The sequence below is a fragment of the Antennarius striatus genome, chromosome 17, assembly GCF_040054535.1.
Source record: "Antennarius striatus isolate MH-2024 chromosome 17, ASM4005453v1, whole genome shotgun sequence".
Taxonomy (NCBI): domain Eukaryota; kingdom Metazoa; phylum Chordata; class Actinopteri; order Lophiiformes; family Antennariidae; genus Antennarius; species Antennarius striatus.
The window spans coordinates 10,903,950-10,927,544 of NC_090792.1; the positions used below are offsets into that span (position 1 = coordinate 10,903,950).

General features: G+C 43.1%; 1 protein-coding gene across 7 annotated transcripts in view; it reads left to right on the forward strand.

Moving 5' to 3' along the window:
* kif26ab (kinesin family member 26Ab) overlaps positions 1–23,595 on the forward strand; it is a 68,154-nt gene that overhangs the window by 30,004 nt on the left and 14,555 nt on the right. For 5 of the 7 annotated variants that reach the window (XM_068338359.1, XM_068338363.1, XM_068338361.1 and 2 more), the window contains exons 4-5: positions 5,443–5,675; positions 22,991–23,174. In XM_068338359.1, the coding sequence (XP_068194460.1) occupies positions 5,443–5,675; positions 22,991–23,174 (417 nt within the window). Of the gene's footprint in view, positions 1–5,442; positions 5,676–11,011; positions 11,060–19,946; positions 20,767–22,990; positions 23,175–23,595 lie in introns of those variants that run through there. The other 2 variants (XM_068338366.1, XM_068338365.1) reach the window with 2 other exon arrangements.

Sequence of the window (23,595 nt, forward strand, 5' to 3'; positions counted from 1 at the left end):
CTTTCAGTGAATTCTAAAAAGTGTTTGGGTTGTTGTGCATGTCAGGTTAAGTGTCGTCACTCCAGACGTTAGAATTCAGATCTTGAGAAGAGACGAAGCTCTGCAGAGAATTTGTGGGTCAGAACTCCACAGGAGTGTTGACCCCTCATTCCTTAGTAGTTGTGGGGCCTGAGTGAACAGAGGTCAGATGTTATCGTAACACTAACTGCTGACCTCTTCCTCAAGGGCATTTCAGATGACTACTGCACAAACACGCCATAATTCTTCTCTGATATTTTACATCTATTAGTCTGTGCTTTCTTTGATGTCAGAGAAATGAGGAAATGATTTATTTCTTAGTGTCACGAGATTAATCATGTTCTGCCCTTTAATTTTCGACTTTAAATGCAGAATTGTTCAATTTTTATTCCCATGTAATTTTTGCAAAAACTGTTGACAGCATTTTCAAGCATTTATTACCAATTTTTCTGCTGCTGTTGATATTAATACTTTCTTTTTGCCTTTACCAACTAGAGTTATGGAGGTTATGTGACTACTGTACTCATATGTTTTTGCCGACCGAATATCTTCAAAAGTTGTCATTGGATTCGCTGAAGTTTTGTATAATAGAAGGTCTTTATGACTGTGGATCACCTTTTTCCTTTCCCCAGCATTTTGTGACTCAACCTTTTTTTATTCTAATAATTATATAAAATATAAATACCCAGGTATGAAAAATTCTTACTGTTCATTGTATGAGCATAATCTGGATTCAGAAGATTAAAATATGTATTATGTATTGAGCCACAGTGAGGAAACAGAGGGGTAGAGACACGGCACTGCGACCAATATGTTGCTGAGAAATGGATGAAATGGATGTCATGTTTCTGTGAAGAGTTAAAAAAAGAAACATCTTGACGAAAATTAAATCCTGAACCACCGTTTAATAAAGGAAAATTGGATTTTGCTTGCAAATAAAATACTGATGATAAATGCCTTTAAGTGGATGAGAAGGTGCGTCTTGAACTATTTTCCAGTTCTTTGGATTTTAGTGACAATAATCTAGGTGGAGGCGAAGGACTCTGATGTGTTTTTGAATATTGACTAGGACTTTTGGTTTCATACAAAGTTTGAAAGCCACTCTGATATTCATTCTCATTTGAATCACAATGGTTTTGCGAAAAAGATTTTTTTTCCCCTTTGCGTTTTATTCAACAGTGTGCCCTCTGAACAGTTGTAAACTCTGTAGTGTGCACGCCTAGGCAATAGTTGGCAGTCTAATGTTGTACGTGGATGTAAGAGGAAGGTTACTTGGATCATCAGTCTCCAGCGCAAACAAAACTGGATACCTTGCCTTTACTTATGTTTTCCTGTCCACATAATTGATTATCTGATGTTCTAAAACTGTAATTTCCATGAGATTAATTCCTTTTTACCAACATACATGAGGTCAGTGACATCGTTGTGTTTCAAAAGAATATATTCTTCAATCTGATTTGAAAAGTTTGCACTTTCAGACCCCAAAAAATGAAGAGGAAGAAAATGTGGCTAAACCTACCAGAACAAATTTTCATTGCTTTATGAAAGAACCCCACTTTACAGACTTTACAGTCCCTGCACTTTTACATTACCATCTACAAACACTGAATTTCTCTGCAGTATTTGAACTCTTATGGGTATTGGCAGCGTTACTTGTTACTTTATGATCGACTATATTCACATCTCCTTTAATGTCAAGAGCCTGTCGAGATGGTTTATGGGAAGCCAACAAAAGCTTTTAACTGCATGCATGTAATACAGGGCAAGTCAAATGGCTTGGCACAGAATGGAGGGGCTGACTTGTGTTCTCCATCTATGTGTCTAAAAGCAATTAGTGGCCCTTGGAGCCGAGATGAGTTCTCAATGCCACATAACCAAGGCATGGGGTCCTCCCTGGAGAGAAATGCCCCTCAAAGACATTAAGTTACAAACACAGCAGATATGGGCTGTATTTTCTCAAGCATGTTTCATTAAAACCAGATTCTTCAAAAAACAAAAACCCACACACATTCTAGCGGATTGGGAGTTACGCTGTGCCCAAAGGTAGATTCTTCATTTTATTATTCCCTCTTTTTTTTTGTGGGGACAACATACAGTGTTGTTCAGACAAAGAAGCACAGATAGATTGTGTGAGACTATGTGTGAGACTGCGTGTGTGTGTGTGAGACTGCGTGTGTGAGACTGTGAGTGTGAGACTGTGAGAGACTGTGTGTGAGAGACTGAAATCCTTCAAAATGTTTTAACCATGGGGCCTGGGGCGCTCCCACACACAGCCCATTATAGGGCACCTTGAGTCTCCCATTTGGGAAAAGGCTCTGGTTAACATCTGGAATGATGTTTGTGGTTGTTGGAATTGAAATGATCTGGCTCCACTTCGTAATTGCCTGACACTGGTCCATTTCAACACAGTTCCTGTGAATCTTGCAAATGTTGCCCAAAACACTTTTCTGGCTTTTTTTTCCAGATCAGAATCTTGATAGAAATTGTTCAGAAGTTGTTCAATCCAGATTGGTTTCTGTCATAAATAAATGAGTTCATTTGCTGTAATGCTGTGTTCTAGCTATAATGTGGTTCTATTGAAAACGAGAAGCTGAATGATTCTGAGAAACACACAACCAAATGTGTGCTGTCTACAAGGATAGATTGCTCTTGACCCATGAGTGTTTCCGGTATTGGCTCACTGGTTGTCTGCTGCCATGGCCCACTCCATTGCCATCATATGAAATACTGTACAGTGGATGATCTTAGCTACTTTTTTCGGTGCAGCTGGGCATGTAAAGAAATGTGCCAGAGAGTGTGATGACGATAAGAGAAGACAAAGATACAAGAAATGATGAGGAAATTCATTATTTTACCAAATTTGAGATAAAATAAATTTGGTAGTTGCGCTTTTGTATCTGCTCATAGTCTCTTCTCACAGTGCTCCAATTAGATGTTGATTCTTACCCTCTTGGTTTCTGTCACAGAGGCCAGTCAAGCATGACGGCTAGCTTAACACAAGCCCTATTTCACTTCAACAGTAATCGTCTGTTGACCAGTGGGATCACAGGTCACAGGAGAGACTTGACATTCTCAGCAGTTGAGAAGACAGACTGCTGATAGGGTGCCGGCCTCCCCGGCTTACTCAGGACTTCACAGGAAGCACTTTACAAAATCCTTTTCTTTTTCAACCCTGTTATTCACTCCGTCCATTATGTTCAGATCCTAGGTTTTGTCACTCTGCCCTCCTCCTAGTTCTGCCTTTTCTTTCTGGTGGTAAACCAAGGCAGTGGTCAGAAAGGACTAGGCTTTAAAGGTTGGAAGGCCACTTCATTTCTGAGTCAGTGCTAATGTCTAAGCACACATGTTCTTAGTGTCATAGCCTAATTACCTGACCAGGGGATGGTTTTTACTATTCAGCAAGAATCAAGGCCAGTCCTGGGGCAAGGCTACAGAGGAGAGGTTGGCTATGGAGCTAAAGCGCCCAGTCTTAGTACCAAGGGGAAAGATATTTGGTGAGCATTATGATAAGCTTCACTATGTGTGTGTATTTATGTTGGAGTCGGTGGTTTATCCATTTTGAGCTCACACCCCTACCCCACCTATGCCCAGCTGTCCTTCTATGCCACTGGAATTAGCTGCCACTTGATTTTAAAACCCACACCAGATCTGCTTCCTGTACAGATGCATGTGAAGTGCTTTAGCCTTTCATGCCAAAGTGGAGCGAGTCTACTCTCCTGGTATGTGCAGAGTTCCTAACTTGTCACCAGCACCAGCATAGCGTGGTACTTTCCGCTCTGGCATCTTTGCCAGGATCTCTTTTTGGGCTCATTTCAGTTTGGAGCTGGCTTTCTCATGATGTACTTTTCAAGCTACAACTTCACACAACACAGCTTGATATCTGGCTTAACCTCCACGATGAAGTCTCAAGAGAGCAAAACTAGACCGCTGAAACAAGCATGTGATTTGTTACTCTGATAACAAGCTCAAAAGAAAGAACGTGGAAGGTAGGAATTCAAGCCCCGCAGATTTCCAGTTTGACAAATGGGCATTGAAGCTTTTTTTGGGAGAAGATAATGCAGCCATGCTTTAATATAGAAACACACTGTGCTGCATGTAAAGAGCAATAGCTAAGCCTCTCACGAGAATGTCAGAATGTAAATATGTCCTCATGATCTGATGTATAGCATTCACATGTCAGGTTTGCCTTATAAATAGTGCAGCTGTCAGCCTGTGTTGACAAATGGCAGATAATTAATGACCAATCACTTTGCAAAAAAGATTGTAAAGGATGTTATTTTAGTTGCCAAACATGAATCCAGGCCAAACACACAGGTGGTAAATATGCAGAGGGCCTGAACTATGTGTATAATACATATCCTGTCAAATGGCAGTGAGACTGCAGTTCTGTGTTTGGCTTGATTCAAGGTTGTCACTGATTGCACAGTTCTCATATGCCAGTGTTATAAATGATTTTAGGACAACATTGACCTTTATTTATTTTATATCTGCTGCTGAAAAGCCACACAACCAGATCACGTCAGCAGCTATTGATTATCGTCTTGCCGGTTAAACTAGTGGCTCCACTGAGGATTAACCCTTTGTCAATACGGTGGCTTCAGCAGAGACTTAGGATTGTCTTTTGGCTTGTCTAATTAGTTTTCTGCGCTCATTTAGCTGAACTGTGAGCCTTGAACGAATCTATGCAGGCTCCCTCACAGGCTTATCTTCAACTTTAAGCAGAGCGTTACAAGACTTACCGTATGACTGGTTTCTGTTTTCTCTTCTATGCATCTGTAGCTCACCCTTTACAGCCACCGCCACACAAATGATAACAATCATTATGTAACTATTTGAAGATCTGTGCGGCTTTAATCTGGATTATGTCCTGAAATACGGTGTCATGTGTCAATGAACAGTTTGTACAGATACGTATATACATAGACAAACACGTTAAACATATTTTCTCCTTTTTTAAGTGTTTTACCTCGGCTAGTCATAATTGCTCATGTTACTAAACTGCTAGAGGTTATTAGTGAGTTGCTGTTGAAATAAGGCATGAAGGCTGAAATAAAAAAGTCAATAAAAACATATATACAGTATGAGTAGCTAGTGAGTGCAACACTTTTATCATGGTGGTAAGTTATAACTGGAAGCAGAGTGAAGTAAATTGCTAATGATAATTAAATGTAGGTTACTGCTGAATAACAGGCGGTTGCAGCCAGAGCAACCTCAAAGAGTGTTACCAGAATCAATGACTAGTGCAGGACGCTTGCTGTTCATCAGGGAGCTCTCTGCTGACTCCCACTAATCGTCGCTGGCTGCGGCATCTGCCAGTCCATCTGTATCATACTGGAAGTAATGGGCTGGAAGGAAGGTGAGCAGAAGCAGTAAAAAGTTGTAAGTGATGTTTGTGGTCTTATCTCTCTATCTGTCTGTCAACAGGCACCGGGTTTGATAGTGGGAGCAGACAGGACTGTCAGAGCACTGGAGGCCCACGGCACCACCATGACCACCAGCACCAGCACCAGCACCACCACCACCAGCAGCAGCAGCAGCGGTATGCTGATGCCCTGCCGACTGAGGAGCTCCAGCCAACCGGGACTCCCAGTGTCCATCAATGCTACACCCACCTCCCCCTCTCCCTCATCATCGACAGCGGCCTCATTTTTCATCAGGTAAACACCTCCCTGTCACGTCAGATCACACCAAGGTTGAGTATGCCAGAAGGCAGAGATTAGATTTACCTGTTGTGCTGTTAAATGAAGTGTTAAATGTTTGCATGAGCTTGTCTGCATACACTGCGTCATGCATTAAGAGAGCTGAAGAGGAGATACGCACAGACTCGCCTTCCAATGTCTGTTGAGGGCTGTTGTTCATGGTGTTAACTTCCATGTGGGGCGCCTGTACTGTGGAGATGTTGTTCTTGCCATGGATGAATTATCGTAATGCCTTGGGATACGCACTATCATGGGACAACATGGACCCCTATTTACAGGCACCAGTGGCCATGAATGGATAATAGAATTGCATAGTTGATATTAAGAAGGAGTGTCTCACGCAAGAGCTTAGGTTAAAGCCAGTTATTGTACCTGAGGTATTTTCTGTGTATTTTTTGCTTTGTTTTGCATCTTTAACATCAAGCAGCTACTCAGATATTGCAGCTTTGCAGGAATATTATTTTCCATTTCACTGAAACTATTACCTCTCTGCGTACCTACTGTAAGGTGGAAGAAACCTTTTTTTTAGCGCTGCTTAGCTCTGATACTGTTCTTGCCCTGGAGAATACTTCACCCCGTCCATGGGGGTGGATGGCTTGTGCAATGTGCTATATTGTCATTGATAGATTCTCTGGCAGGTTGGACACTGCATACATCCCCTACCTCTCCTCTCTAAGGAGCACTATGCCATTATGAATGTTTGCGAGGGGGAAGCTTGCTAAGAATGATGCATAGGACCATTGAAGCTCTACACCACCGGAGTTGAGGAGACTTGTGACAGGAAGCCCATGGGGGATCTGTGAAGCTGAGGTTTTCTCCAAACACCCCAAATGAAGTTTGTCTTGCTTTTACACTGCCAGACAATATCAGTGGAACCCTGAAGCTTCTCCTTTTGCTGAGGGGACATTCCAGATTCTACACTAAATATACAACTTCCTGTGCGTGTGTCGCTTCCCATCATAAGAGCAGTAGACCCGAACAACAGCAAGGTGTGGCCCTCTACTAGACAGGGTTAATTCCTGACACTGATTTATTAGAACTCATGTTTTGTTTGGACACAAACTCAAAAAGAAAGCACATAGCATAGAGAGCACAGTTTAGTTTGTGCGTGTGTGCTAAGTACGAGAAACAAAGAGGGAGTAGGACTTGTTATTTCCCTTATAGCGGGTTCTGGTAGGGCAGAGGGCTTGTCGGTGGAAGTGTGCTAAAGGGTTCCACCTTTCATTTCATCCCAATGAGATTTTGCTGCCAAGAATGTGATGTTTTACTTGGCCCAGAGAAACACAATGATGTTGTGCCAGCTTTAGACAGCATCACATTCCACAGATACAGAAAAGACGGCAGAGATGCACCATGCTTGATTTGAAGCACATTCCATTACCCCGATCTTCTGCAGCTAGTGACTACAACGGCACATCTTCATCATCAATGTCATCATTGTCATCACCGTCCTCATGTTGTTGTTATGTTTGTTTCTTTGTATATCACTGCAAGATGAAATGTAACTTGCCAGAAGTTAAAAACAAATCAATCAACACATTTTCTTTTCTTCACAGTGGCCCTGAATTAAAAAAGAAGGCAATGAAATGAGCGTCCTTCATGTTTAGACTTGATTGAAAGCTGATTAGTATTCTTTGTTATTCTCTAAAGATAGAATTAGTAGGACACATGTAAATCACGAAAGCCAGAATGTAGGAGCAGAATCACCAAACAGCTCTTCTCCACTGGAGTGGAGCTGCTCCTAAGACACTTGTCTGACATTCAATAACACAGTTTCATTCACAGATGAAATTTTAATTAGAACACAATTAGAAAGAGTCTAGCTGCTGTAGGAAGTCCATTGCTGAGAGAGAAAAATGATTTATTCATTTTTTTATACCTAAAGTCATCTATTCATCAGGTTGAAAAATAAAACATTTAATTTGTTTCATTGAAGATGACTTAAAAATCATTTTAATTTAAATGATGGTTAAAACTAACAGTACAGACACATGGTTCTGACCATGTGTGTTCAAACATTAGTTTATTTGTCTTCTAAAAATGCTACTACTACATTCTGACAAGTTCATAGGTTCCAATCACTGGCTTGTATCATTTGAACACCTTAAAGTTAATGCATTACAGTTAATGCATTTTTAAGAAATGCTTTGTAATTGTAGCATGATTTGATCCTCACACCCATTATGCTGTATAGATAAAGAAAGTGGTTTCACACTCTTTTCTTTAACCTTTTAACACCTCTTTAATACCTCTTTTAACATTACCATGTTCAACACACAATAAATCCTTCCAAGCATTTTCAAAATTCCATCAATAATTTTTTATTCTTATTTATCATTTCCTGCTTCTGTTGGAAACAAATGAAGCTAAGAAGACTTTTCTGGTCAGTGATGACCGATTAGAGAGACAGCCAGATCATGGGCCAAATGCTGGATGGTGTGTGTGTGTGTATGTGTTTGCGCGTGTGTGTGCCTATCATTATGTGTATACATACATGAGTCATAGCATTAGTGAGAGCAAGCGTAATGGATTTAGATCCATGTGTTTAGCTGACTAGCACGTGAGGCTGTGATTGCCTTGTGACGGAGCATATGATTAGTGTATTGACTCAGTGTCGTGTAATGAAACCAAGCGGCGCTCACAGCAGGGGCCTGACGATATCGCTAGCCGCCACCTTGCAGAACCTTCTACCCATCTCTCAGTTCCATTAACACATGCTGATTGTGACAGTGTGTTTATTACCTGCTGGGCCTGTGGGACTTCTCAGTGCACACTGCTTACAGGACTCGACTGCTCAGTTTAAAGTCTTTGTCTGCTCATCTCTGCTAAGCTGCTTGAGACAATTCCACAGTCTAATACTGGTCCCTTGTTTATGTTTCATGAGAGACTCTTGTTTTGTTGCCTCACACTAATAATATTGAGGAGAGGGATGATTTACTTACTCTAACGACACTAGTGGGTAATGAACAGAAGATTATAGAAGACCTTGGAGACTCAACGAGTCAGCAGATGAATAACGGACAATTCGGCCTCCAGAGGTGGCACACAAGCTGGCAGGTGGGCCGCTGCAGGGGCAGGACGGACAGCTGTTCGCTGGAATGTGGCCCTCGAGGAGTGTCAGGAGGAAGTGGTTTTATGGTTGTCCATCGCCGCCCTGCAGCTGCCACCCAGGTGAGTGTGTGCACAGTAATGACTGTGATCCTGCAGAAGGAATCCTCCTGTAATTGTGGCAGCTGGACTATTTAGCCTCTGTTCTCCTTCACACACCCTTACCTTTGTGTTCGCAACACTCAGGTTGCCCTTCATCCTTCGGGCTGCTCTGAGTAACCATAGAAACAAGTGATTAGCTCATGGGAATAAAATGTTACGGATTTTTCTTCTGAAGAACATACTTGGTAGGAAGTTGAAATATCCCTCTTCGCTGGGCTGTAATTTAGTTAGATTGATGAACAAGCATTCAAAAATCAGTCATGCATGCTCTGAGTGGAAACACGGCATATCACAAGTGATTGTTGTTGTTTTGAACAACATATCTCAGATAGTTGTAGCACTCCATTGTCCAGCCCGTATGTAGTGATAATGTTATGAAGGTTAAGTGAAGTACAGACTCAGTCCTGTCTTTGAAGAGGGGTGAGATGCTAGTGTAACCTGGGTCTCTGAAATGTTAAATGTTAATGTGAAGGAGTCGGGCTTTGGTCTCAAACAACAAAAATGAGACCGGGGCTCATCTCTCCTGTTAAAAAGAGTAGAGTGGGTGCCATTAACAGCGACAACAACAGTCATGGCGGGCTAACCTTAGCAGGCTAATTTAGCAGGCTAACGTTGCATTAATTCATTCATTTTCATGTACCGCCGCTGTATCCGCCTTAGCGTGTAACAGGGAGCTGGAGCCTATCCCAGCTGGCTTAGGGCGTTAGGCGGCGGACACTCTGGGCACGACGCCAGTGCACCGCAGAGCCACATACAAAGACATACAGTACAGACAAGCACATACACACTCACTCCTACGGCCAATTTGGGACCGGCCAATCAACCTGAAGCGCATGCTTTTGGAGGTGGGAGGAAGCCGGGGAACCCGAAGAGAACCCACGCAGACACGGGGAGAGCATGTGGACTCCGCACAGAGCGGGACTCGAACCCAGACCCGCCGTGTTGTGAGGGAACAACACTAACCACTGCGCCACCGTGCCGCCCCGCTAACGTTGCATGTTAGTGCCAAAAACAAAACCAAGCAAGAACTTAATTTAACAAAGTGAAGTCTCAACAGAACTCAGTTAAGACAAACAGGAGGCCACGACAAGACAAGCCGTAACAGAAACAACAACCTTTACAAGCATTTATTAACAAAGATGGACACATGCCGACTTACCTCCAGCCAGGACAGGCAAAGCTTGGACTGGAACCATGCCGGCGATTGATCTATTAGCAGCTCCAGAATGCACACACACACACACACACACACACACACACACACACACACACACACACACACACACACACACACACACACACACACACACACACACACACACACACACACACACACACACACACACACACAAACAGGCATCAGACGAAAAAACAAAAAAGAAGACATTTTTGGTGAAATTCACAGGTACATTTATCCACATCAGTTACCTGTGCTAGCATGTGTTACAGAAGAAATACATGTTTGTAACTGTCAATGTCCGTGTGTTCTTTCGTCCGTTCGTATGTCCACCAAATATCTTTTCAACCATTGCAGAAAGAAAGATGAAACAAAAAGCACATTACTTGGGCAGCAAAGGGGATGAAAATAAGATACAGTACTGACATTGACCTTGAGAAAAGTAGTAGTCAACTCAGGAACTAGATATGATAGAACGACAAGCGAAAAGGCCAGTGTGAGCAAGACCATAGATCAAAGCTAGTGCTCTCTTTGACCTATGCAAGTGGGTCAGAGTAAAATTTTGAATCCAGGGGTGTCGTGGGATGTTACAGTCTGTGACTGCATTGGTTCTAGTTTTAATTTCTTCTATCATTGGTCTACACAGGCCAGAAGCAGACAACGCTGGACAGCGCTGTGTGTGGCAGGCTGTGCTGTGATTGACAGCAGGGTTCTCTGTCACTGACTAATAGGCAGAACAGATTATGTGAAGCAGAGGGTCTGCTGAGCTCAGTGGATCTGTGATCCCACATAGCAGGGGGATAAAGACACAGAGCAGTACGGTTTCTGCGTCAGATGAAAGTGCTTGGAAATGTTGTCATTCAGAAGGCTCTCTTTGGAAGATGCTTCATCCTGACGGCATCAGAAAGAGGAGATCAGTGGAGAAGAATATTGGATCCAACACCATGGGACTCAAGTAAGTTATGCTGTTCAAAGAAAATACTGGGCTCGCTCGGATGTGTGCTGGATCTTGATTGTGTAAGTTCAGCTGTGTTGTCTATGGCTTTCCTCTCTCTTTTTTATTTTATCTTTGTTTCTGTGTCACTCTCTCTTTTCCACTTTGTAGAATGTGTAGTTTTGCGCTTTTGGAGTTAAACTGTCTGCTCTCTGGAGGTGAGAGGGTAATAGTTTTGTTGTCAAGCCACAGCGAGATGAATTTCTGGATGGTGTGAGCAGAATGTATAGCCTGATAGAAAGCATACCTCTGAAACGCTGGCTCCATTATGGGGAAGCAGCCACAGTGGAGCTGAAATGTTAATACCACCAACTACCCCTAGAGCCTGACAAATGAGAATCGATTCATATCAATCTGTTAACTCTGAGCAACACATGCCCATAGCATCATCTTGTCAGGAGCTATTGAGTGGGTGGTAGCTGGGATGGTTGAGGTGCTCTGTGGTATTTGTCTTTGTTTACCTTTGGATAAGACACCAGCTGGCATTTTCCTGCAATAATCAGGCTGTTGAGACTAATGGCTACCTCTGTGCAGCGGCAGACACTGGAGGCCACGGCGGGGCTGTAGCCTGTAGATAAGCCCAGGTGTGAATCCATCAAAGTCGAGTCAGGTGCCATCACAACTGGGGTATTGAGGGAGATCCTGTTTGGTCTCGTTGCCTCGGGGCTCTATACATGGTGGACACATCCTCTCATCCACTGGCAGCAATATATTACTTCCTGCTGACTCATAATCCTCCACGACCAACATTGAAAGAGAAATTCTTATTTTGATTCTACATGGAGCTCTTCATGATTCTTTGTGTATGTCTCCTAACCGGTACAGTCACATATAGCATTGAGTCTTTTGAGCCTGTCGTCATCAACAGCAAATAGCTCCAATGATGTAGAAATGAAAAGCAAGGGTTTGTTTGTTAAGCCTACTTTCCTTTCTCCTATTCCTCAAAATAAATCCCTGAGTCAGGAAATCTGTCTGGTCCACTCACATAGCCTGCAGGGGGGGCGATGGAGTGGACTTGGCAAACAAAGAGCTAAAGCGCTGACTCAGGCCTGAGCGCTCAACCTAGGTCCCTGTCTGGTAAGCCCTGTGGGGAGTGGGGGGGGGGGGGGGGGCGCACCGTTATCCACTCCTGACAGACTCCATTCACACAGAGGAATGAGAGGATGTGGAGCGTAGACCTCTGTCCTGTAGGCACGTCACCTATGGCCGGCCTTTGCCTCTCAGTGTGTCGGCAGGGATGATCAGCAAAGACAGGTTGTGTGTGATTAGTGAAGTCTGAGCGGGAGAGGTCATACCCTATCCATTCATTGTCAGCTCTGGTTGCATGCCCATTCCTGTGGTGATAGTTCCCCACAGGGCACAATGTTTAGAGAATCAGTGTTGAGCTATCATTCTTGACTTTCCTTAATTCTCTAACCACTTCCCTTTGTGTTATTCATCATGCCTGCGGGGGCTGAGTGATGTCATCTAAACACTTTGGCGTTTTGGTTGAGACATAGTGTGAGAGTATTACAGAAGTATGAGCTGCAGTTTTTAGAATCTGATGTCTCTGCTCCCATTTACCGCCTTCATGTTTTACAATTCTAAGAAATAACGAACTCCTGGTGGGGCTTCTCAGATGTCTCTGCTCCTTGGTGCTTGTCAGCAAGGCCTTCCTGTTTAACAGGAATAACTAATAGATTCTTAATCAGTGGGAGTTGGTTGATTTCCCCAAACTCTGCTTCTTTACCTTTTTTTCCACCAGTGGGAAGAACCAAAGTTTTAAGGATGGAGGATATGGTCCTTGTTGGGACAGGTGGTTTAGAGCTTTCTTTATCACCCACAACATCAGATGCTGAAATGGTTTATCATCATCTGGCTGCTTTCTTTATCTCCTGCAATGCATGTCTTTGCTGCTGGGCATTTGAAATTGTTCAGACAGTTAAGTGACAGCTGTTGGAGGATTAAAACCGAGGAATTATGGGACTAACGAAACATACTGTATGTTGTTGAATGAGTTTATCATCATTAAATATACAATACTAACCTTTGCATCGGTTTCAAAGCAGATTGGTGCATTAATCAATCACAGGGGAAACATAATAGTGCTTGCGCCGTTTAATACATGTCATACTTTATGTGCATTACTGTGTACTTAGTTCTTTGAGAGTTAGCAAACATTCAGTTTAAGCATCCATTTAAGCATGACTCGCTGCATCAAATTAAAAGCAGCTCAGCAGATTTATCTGCTACATGCTTCTATCGCTGCTTTTTGCAAACACATCGTCTTGAATGGAGAGGATTATTGTCTGTAATCGGTTCACGACCCAACATGTGAGAGCCAGATGCAGTGCACTAAAAATCCCATTATCCCCACACACTGTGTAGCCCAGTGAGTGTTCCTGTGTGTGTTTCTGTGGTTGACTTTATGAGTGTGTGTTACAGGATAAACTGCTTTACTTGGAATAATGTGTTTGTAGTCACTAACGTCTTAATGGTCTGATCTCAGGGACACATTGCACTCAGGTTTGTATCGCCTTTTCCATATACAGCTGTGATGTTTTTATCGATCTGCCTGATTGAGGAGATCATTTCTTTCTTTCATCTATAAATATGTAATTTTATCCTCTACTTCCAGATCTGCTACTTGGCCATCTCCCTGATAGTATCGCTCATTTCCCCCAACTAGGACTCCCCGCCTGTGTTTGTTGGGTTGCTTGTTGACTTGAATACAGATGAAAGCTTAAGAAACACTTCAAAGTCCCCTGTGTGTCTGGTCTCTCTCTCTGAACAGCCCACGAATTAATCACTCAAAAGTGTTTGTTGTGATAGATTCTGCGTGGGAATGCACAAATAAATAATTGCTAGGTCTCTCTCTCTTCAAGAAAGTGATTAATGAAGCAGAAAAGTGGAGAAGAAGTATACCAACATGTCCCACTCTGTCTTTCTCGCACTCATCATGTTCTTAAGTTGCTGTCACTTGAGATAGGTGGCATGTATTCATCTAAAAAGGGCATTATCTTTGATCAGGGAGGCATTCAACATTAATAATAATCAGCGCATTTTAGTAGTTCATCATAAGTATCACTTTCTTTGTGTGCTGCTGTTTGTTTCCAGACAGGAAATGTCACTCAGTATGTGATAACTTCATGTGAGTGAGTGCCAAGACGTCTTCTGTGCAGGCCCAGAGCAGAATAGCTTGTCTGAGGTTTTAAAGGCAATACGTGGGTGGGATTGTGAGTGAATCCAAGTTCAACATGTGTCTTCAGAATGTGAAGTTATGCCAGATTCTCTGCAGTGCTCTCAGAGTGTACCTGGAGTACCGCAGAGCGGAGTGAAAATGCACTGGGTGAGATGAAAGCGCCTGTTAATCTTTGTCAGCGCTGTCAAGAATATGGATGCTGGAGTTTGTACAGCGGGGGGAAGAGCACGTCTTCATTATCATCTGTCACCGATCAGCTGAAAAGTGAATTTATTTCCAACTTTTTTACTTATCTTCCTGAAACGAACTTTGATGTCATAGCTGAACATTTTCTGCACTTCCAAAGCTACAGATCCTAAAGTGCTCTAGCAAACAAACGAAGGTCAATCACTAAAGATTTTTCTTTAAGGACATTTTGACTCTCATTGTTGGACTTTCCAATAAATTCCTTTAGGGGCCTTAAATTGTCTCCTTTATCTCATTGATCGACAAAAGGCTCTTCCTGAGTGAACAACCTTTGCTTTTTTCACCTCTTCATGGCCTTAGTTGAAGCAAGTCAAGGCCATATTGGAAGGATGTAATCCTGAATAGTAGAGAGAACAATTAAATCAACTGTTAATAGAATTATACCCTATTTTACTATGAAATTGTATTTTAAGTTCCTTTTATTCCCGTATCTTAAAAAATAGCCTTTTGATGTTGGGGCATATGTAATTGGTGTTTTGTGACTGGGATGATGGTGTGTTGCGTTTGGAGATGCGAATAATTATGTGCTGAGCATTAAACGCAAAAACATTACACGTCAGTTTCACATTAGTGACGGTTTGTCACACACCCCTGTGGTGCTCCAGCACATTATCCTTCATGACTACCAGTTTAACCCTTGCATTGACTCACAGTGTCTTCTTCGCTCGATAGTTTTGCGAATCGGGTGTCTCTTGTTGCAGGCTTTTTCTTCTTGATCTGATAAATCAAATGTACAATTAATTAACTTGCTTAACATATTTCTTTTTGGTATTTCAATTGAACGGTTGAGTAAAATTAATTTTAAAAAAACCAACTTAAATCCACTGTTGCCTTCAACACTCTAGTAACAAACCAGGCTTTCTTGAATATTGATGAGTTTTTTCACTTTTTGGTGCCAACTGTTCCATTTAGTCTTGGCTGACTGGGGATTCCCATCTTTGGGAATAAAGCAATTTCAAGCTGGCAGTGGCATCGCTCCAACTATAATTTTTCTTTCCTGTTTCTTTCTTAGACAGAAAATGATTTGCCTCCTCATGGACAGCATCTCGCTGGCACGGAGCCAGGCCCCCTGATCGAAGGGAGGACTTGGCGGTGTAGCCTGCAGCTCCTGCTCTCATTGCTCCTTCATTTGTGTGTCTCCTCGTTATTCTTAATACCCACTGTATTCTGAGATTCTCTCCCATCCCATCTCTCAGTTGTCATTATTTTTGTCAGCATACTTACCTCTCACATTGGTTTCTTACCTATTCTTCACTTCCAAATCTTCTTTGCGCTTGAAATGATCCCCTTATTCCATCTGTTCCCAGCGGATACACTTATCCCTCGTTTTCCGCCTCAGTCCACAGCCATTTCAAAAGAAAGTGAGGAGACCATGACAGACCCGGAAAAAAAAAATGGAATCTAGGCTGTGACTTGAATGTGAGAAGTCAGCTGCATTAGGAGACATCAGTTTTTGTTAGATTCTCTTTTCTATGACAGCGTATTGTATTCACGGATGTTACATGAATGTGTTTGGCCTTACTTAATTGGCTAGGGATTGGTGCAGTGAAGATGTGTGTGCAGCCTTGGGCTGTCAGCAGTCAGCACACAAATGATGCCCCTTTTGGTATCCAAGGTCAACCACTGTGGAGGTACAAAAGATTTGTTGAACACCTCATTGGAACAGAGATATTTTATTAAAGGCCTTGCTCATATTTGGAACGTGCAGGCTGAGCTCGCTGGACATCACATCATTGCTGCCTGGTTTAGTTTGGATCTGCTTCTCTCCGGGTTTATAGATAGTGTATAAATCCGAGCCTGAAGGTGTTTGGACACTTCTTGCACCCTACTGTTGTGTAAACCGACACAGGAGAGAAGCGTGACCTCCAGATTATAATTAAAACAACCGTGTAGGAGCAAAATCCGGCAGGCAGTAGTTAGAAGTTTCACTGTTTTGTACTGATAAGATTCACCTGACAATCAAATAACCGCTTTAGTTCCATCTTTTATTTTATTGTATTTTAGGTTTCTAAAGGAGAGAGCAAAAACATTTTTCAAAATGATTGGAACAACATGGGTTTTTGGTTGATGCCAGTCTGAATCTGAATAATATTGCACTCATGTCTGTTCCTTCATCTCTAAATGGGAGTATTTTTAGCAGCTTCTGTCAAATAAAATTGCACATTTTTTGTGACAAATAACATTTGTTAAACCACAATCATAGCTTAATCATTGTATTCAGGATGTTGTTGCTCCGGGCGTCAGTTGTTTTGAGTAATTTAGTATAAAGGAGAGGAAGTGAGAAAAACCAAATTAATGTTTATGGCAGAGGTCCCTTGATTGTGGGGAACTATAGAAAGGAGACAGGCTTATTACCACACTCAAGCTCAGTACCACACAGGAGGCTTGGATGAGCTCCGTCATACATTCACGTCTTTCGTATTGTCCTTATGTGTCTGACGGCGTATCACAGGAAACAAGAATCTGCATAATTCTTGGTTATTTTAAGACCCTGCACTGTCAGTCCCGTCATCTCTAAGTGTAGGGGTAATGCATATATTTTTACCTGAAAGGCCATACATCTGGGACATCCTGACACAACAAACAGTCTTTGACCCATTTAGATGGAGCAGCAGTGGTTGACTCTGAGGAAAAGCATTTTATGGTGTGGAAGCATTTGTCTCATTCTTAATGATCAGCATCCTGACCTCGCTTGTAAATCTTGTCTGGGTGGGCCTTTCCTGCTGCCAGGACTCGTGGGCAGAGGATGACATCATGTTCTCAAGCATGTGCACCATATGAATTTTTATATGCTCACAGCCTGATGTCACTTAATCACCTCAAGCAGTTTTTGGGCTCAGATGAGATTGATCTGAGATCACAACTGATTTTTTAATCCAACCCAAATCCAAATGTCTCCCTGATCTGTAGAGCTCGATCAGTCCGGTGCTTCAACTGACAGAAGTCTGTATTTTTCTAACAATTAATTTCAGTCTGTAGATTTATGACCCCCCCCCCCCCAAGACCTTTGGGGCACAAGTTTTTGGATTATGTCAAAGGCTACTCATCAATAAGACGGTGTGTACTGATTTTAGCTCAGAGGGAGTTTCCCATTGATTACCGTATGACTGAAAAGCATGGCACCTCACACATTCGAGCCTAATCAATCATGACCATCTGCTGAATTTTTGTACAGTCGACTGTGGACACACAGAAATGGTTCCATGCACGTATCTCCACTTTAAAAATCTCACACAGACCTTTCACTAAATCCAGGATTAATTTTGTTGTCATTATTGCACTGGTGCTGAGGCTAAATCCCAGTATTCCCATCTCCATTCACGAAGAGCTGTGCTGGTCGGCTAATTATCAACACTGGGAGGCAGACTTACTGTCTGATATCAGTCACGTCGATCTGATCCCAGCATGAATGGCCGGAGCAGCTTTATCTTGTCCGCGAAGGGAGAAGAAAAGAGAATCAGAGCAAAGGAATAGAGAATGTGACCAACATGAAAATTAGAACAGGGCTACCTAAAGAGCTGTATAGCTGGCTGGGAGAACAGAGACGCATTTGCACAAACAAGGTAATGGCTACGCCAGGGGATGGTTCTCCTTGGCAGAGGAATTTTTCTTCGTAAATGAACAAAGATTGAAAAGCAAACTGGAGTGGGTATTGACAACAGACCAAAGTGACGCTGTGACAGCAGTGAACAAACGTAGCTTCCCTTTTCTCTCTGTTCTCCTCTTCCCTCAATGTCACTCCCTCTGTAGGTGAGGACGATATCTAGATGTCCTTTCTGAAACAAAGGCACCAGGAGACCTTTCATTACAAATGATCTTTGATTTTACATTTGTCTTGCTTTGGCTCATTCATATATATATATTGCAGTCATTATCTGTCCCTTTGGTCTGCACATAAAGAGACAGTGATGGAGCTGGAAAGCTATCGAGAGAGCTCCAACTGTGGCCACTCCATATTATTTTGTCATTTTCAAACCCGACTGAGCATTGAGAATGAGAATAATAACTAGTTGCACTGTCAGGCTGACCAATGCCCACATTAGTATTATCTCATACACATCAAGTGTTGTCATGAATGAAACAGATTCTCTTTGCTTGTTGTTTGAGGCTTCAGGAGATGCTTCTTGCCTTTTGGATAATAAATAAGCCCGCCTCAGGCATTTTAATTTGGAATCTCTCCTAAAAAAAAAAGAGATAAACTTGCTTTGGCAAGGAGGAAGTTAAAGGTTGTGTGATACGTCCAACCAATTCATTACTATACTCTACTTTCCAAATAGGTTGGCAGCGGTGGGTGTTATTTTTCTCTTTTTCTGCATCCAGCAGAGTTCATAAAAGGGGCAGTGTGTCAGAGGAAGAGAGGCAGGGAGAGCCTGGTGTGTGTTTGCGCTTTCATCTGGCCAGTCGTATACCCACTCTGTCTGCTGATGTGTTGTAGTAGGCACTCTGCAGCCGAAGCTGAAGCCTTTCAAACGAGACTGGCTGGTTGGGGGCGGAAAGGGCTTGCTGGTAAATTGGCAGCACAGGGAATAGGGTACTCTCACCCCTGCGCTCGCCCACTCGCATGCTTTCATTCCCTTTTTACCCTTGACCATTGACTGACTTCACTCTCTCTCATTGGCCAGCATAAATCTGCCTTTTCAGAATGTCATCTGTTCATTGTCTGTCCTCTCTTTTTCCCTCCCTTTTTTGCACGCTTTTTTTTTTTTTTAAAGAAATCTCTCAGCTTTCAGATTGAGTCAGAGCATCGCTCATTCAGGCAATCCATCTTTCGCCTCTTAAGTGTATCCTTCCTTATCTTTGTGTCACTCCTTATGATTAATAAGACTTTCATTCAACGGGCTAATTGCATCCTTCAAACAAAGGCGGAAAAATACAAATGTGCAAGCACGCACTTTCTACCCTCGCAAACACACACTCACACTCAAGCGTACATGCACTGTAGGCATACTAACCAAATCTGTTTGAAGTGTGGGACCCTAAAAGAAGAGAAGGCTCCTGTGAGCATTAAGTATTCATGTGACGTGTGGTGGGGTGCATATTAGTGTGTGTGTGTCCACACACTGGGGTTTATATGAGAGACAGATGTGTGTGTGTGTGTGTGTGTGTGTGTGTGTGTGTGTGTGTGTGTGTGTGTGTGTGTGTGCGTGTGCGTGTGTGTGAATTAGGAGAGGGAGCGAGAGAGAGACGACTCGCAAATTGTGCCGCAAGCAGCCAGCAATCGAACGCTGACACCTCGTCTGGCAGTCGGAGGAAAAAGGGGCTGGGCTGAGGAAGAAAGAGAGAGGAAGAGGAGAGTGGCAGGGAGAGAGGAGGGTGTGTGTGTGTGTGTGTGTGAGAGAGAGAGAGAGTGAGCCTGTGCGTGTGGGAGGGAGAAAGGCAAGGAAAGAGAGAGAGAGAGAGAGACAGCAGGACAGCTGCCAGCATTTCTCCGATAGCAGGAGAAGGACCGAGAGGTGGAACAGGAGCAGGAAATCTCCTCATTTTCACCCACCTGAGGAAATCTTCCAGTCCAGCCAGGCATGTTGATTTTTTTTTCCTTCGCTCTCTGCCCGCAAGCAGCAGAGATTCTAGGAAGGACCGGGGCGTCAGGACCTGCAGTTGCTCGCAGCGGACACACCACTGTGGATTAACTAAACGAGAGACAAACATGCAGCCGGTGGGATGAAGTCAGAATTAGATGTGAAAGAAAGAATGGAAAACTGAACTTCTGAGCAAACTGTTGCTTTTCTCCTTCATCTCTGAACTAAGGCTGAACTTTTGTCTGGCAAAGAGGTGTGGAAAGTGTTTGAGGTGCTTCAGTGGTGTATGAACAGGGGGGGTGCTTTTCCTCATCTTTCCTCCTCCAGAGAAGCTTCCTGGACTGCCTGATCACTGTGAACCCACTGCTTTTACAGCAGGGTGCTTTCTGCCCACCTCCACCCTGCCCCACCTGGTTTTGTTCTGTGTAGTTACTATAATGCCCACACCTCCCCCTTCTGGTTCTGCCTTTGCCTCACGGCATCTTACAAACCTCTGTGAAATCGAGTGGAACCTCAATGATTGCAGTCGGAGCCAAGAGGACCCCTGTGCCTCAACTAGTGAGCATCCCCGCTTCGTTCTATTCCTGGTGACGGTGCCACCGTATCAAATGCGCAAGTAATGGAGAACAGTGACAACACAGAAATGGACGGCAAAGTGGAACTCCATCAGTTGGCTGTTTTTTGACTATAAGCACAAACTAGATAATGGATTGGAAAGAGCTGTAAGTACATCGTGGCAGCGTTTTCTCACAGGTGCATGATGAAACAAAGCTTTGCTTTAGTATGTATTGCATATACAGTATGTGAATATAACATGTAAAGTCAATGACCATTTTTCTTCTGAGGCACAGTTATATTTTTGAGTATTCAGACGATGTTATACAGAGAAACAGCTTTGTTTGCAATGATATTAAAGCAGCGAACAGGTGGACAAGCTGTTGTTGGCAAAGAAATCCACGTCCCCCACCATCTATTTCCCATTGACATGTAGTTGGGTAGGGCAGAGAGAGGAAGCGAGGAGGGAGGGAGAGGTTCAAAGAGAAAGTAAAAGGTAATTTATTTCCTTGTGTACATGTGGCTGTGTTGAAAAACAAAGACTAATATCCCTTTTTCCCAGCGCATGCCCACTGATCATCATTGTGTGGCATGAATTAAACCTCAAGGCTACAAGTGAAAATAATTGTGAAACAGCGTATGGCCTTTTTTCTTTTATGACTCCTGATGCTTGATTTAGCTTTTAGTGATGTAGGAGAGAGACAGAATGAAGTGTGAAAGAGGGAGTGAGAGACAGGCAGGGGGAGAAAGACGGGGGGGTACATTCATCTTGAATGAAAGCTCTGTGGTTACCTCTTATACACACTCAGTGGCACACAGCCACGTGTACGGTGGTGTAGTTTCCCCATTTATTTCTTTTTAGCTTGCATTCATCTTTTCCATCTCATTTTTTCAGTCATGCGATCCGTCCTGCATGCTATCACACACAGGCAGCTCCCCAGGGAGATCCTTTTCCTGTAGCCCACTTGGATGCAATAATTATTCCATCAGCAAGCAGCGTGTTCCTTGATTGTGCTCTTGGGCTGTCGCTGCAGGGGGCATACAGTGGAGAGGGGAGTGTTGAGGTGAAGAAGAGGGTGGTTGTCACTTCAGGAGGCAAAGAAGGGATGGGAGGGGTCGGTGGTGGTTGTGTTTTTGGCAGTAGCCCACTCAGTCCTGTCCGGGGGAGACTGAGCAGTACTAATGAGCCCAGGCTGGCCTATTAGGAAACTGCTCCATTCTTCATATGGAGCTTCTTTTTTGGTCTTGCTTCCTCCCTCTTTCTCTTTTTACATCTGCATTTCTTTTACTTCCACTAAAATCCCCCTTCTTCTGTGGATTCTTCTCATCTTTCAATCTCAGTATCATTGTCTTTCACTGTATCACTCCTGTTTTCCTTCTGAGTGAAAGCCATTTACTTTTATAGTACTACATTTGAATCCCAGTGGCGTATTACTTTCCTCTCTGACCTTGAATTTCCAGCTGAGGTACGTTGTTAGATGATCTAGGTTGATGCCATACCTGGAACCACTCTAAGTCTGGACAGATTCCCTGCAGGCCATGCAGAGATATTGCGGCTGTCATTTGAGTTCCAGGAATTTAGGAAGAATGGAGTGCAGGCACCCAACTGTTCCCTAAGCACCGCAAGACAAGTGGCTGGGATGGCTATGGATTTTAATTAATGGACTGTTAAAATCCAAGTTTCAGTGAGATCGGTTCTGATAGATGGCAGCACAGCAGAACCACTGAAACAAGCATATGTCTGTGTAGAAGTCTGTTAAGTAGACAAGAGATTTACCTGCCTGCCTCAAATCTGTTGCCGCTGGCTAGCTTAAAATAAATGATTAAAATGTATAAATAACACTCCAGCTTTACCGGATGGTTGGCAAACTGCCATAATTGCTCAGCTTAAATTAAAGAGATAGATAATTTTTCTCAAAGGGCAGTTGTTTTCTGTACCTTCCTATTAGCCCAACCTATATTTACCCCTGACAGTGAAAGAACTTTGCCTAGTAACATTATTTCTTATAGATTTGCACTTTCTGCTACAACAATAAAGGGTAGCTGAAATGGAAGGCTGAAGCAGTATGTTTGTTTGTAGGAGAGTCTGAAATGATATTTGAAAGACAAGCAATTTAGCAAATGGTAAGGAATAGTGGCACAGTTTAGAACGCCTGCTGACTTTTTCACTTTGGGGAACTAAAAGGGGCACATTGAATTGTATGTGACAGTGGGATTCCTAAAGGTTTTGCAGGATACCATTAAAATACGAGCCAGACACTTTAAATCAGTAAACTCTTTGGTAGCATGGTAGAAGCAATCATTACCTGGGCTAAAATTACTCTTACACGTTTTATGGGATGCTTTTTTTTTTGTTTGGATCAACTTCAAGGCATTTTTTTTTCTTTACAGGGCAGCCCAGAAGCTGAATCTGTCCTCCAAGCGGAAGAAGCACCAGCCTTCACTGCTACACCCGCAGGAGCCATCCATTTACCCCACCAACTTCAGTGGCATCCTGCAGGTCTCGCCTCCTCCTGCTCCGCCATGCCTGCTCCGAGCTGTGTCCAAAGTGAAAGACAACCCAGGGATGGGAAAAGTGAGAACAGACCTATATCACAAAAATAATAAATACTTGTGCAGATAATGTGTATGTTACATACGGATTGTATTCATGGTAGTCCCCACAACTCTGGCCCCACATACCAGTCCACAATATAACACAAGACTTACACAAAACCCTATTTGAAGTGGGGAATGCAGGGCGGCGGCACACTGGTACAGAGGCAACATGCCGTCTAGACCAGTCCATGCAGATGTAGTCAGATAAGCCTCCTGGAATGTCATGAATCTGTTCAATTTGTGAGCCCAGTAGTTCTCTGTTTGCGTACAGACAGACTGTAGAAGCTATAATTCACAGATCTGTTGTCATGGTCGGAGCAGGATGTATAAGTCTACTTCAGGTATGAGAAGCGGTGATGAAAGTCAGGCATAACAGTAATAGTACGGTCATTATCCTA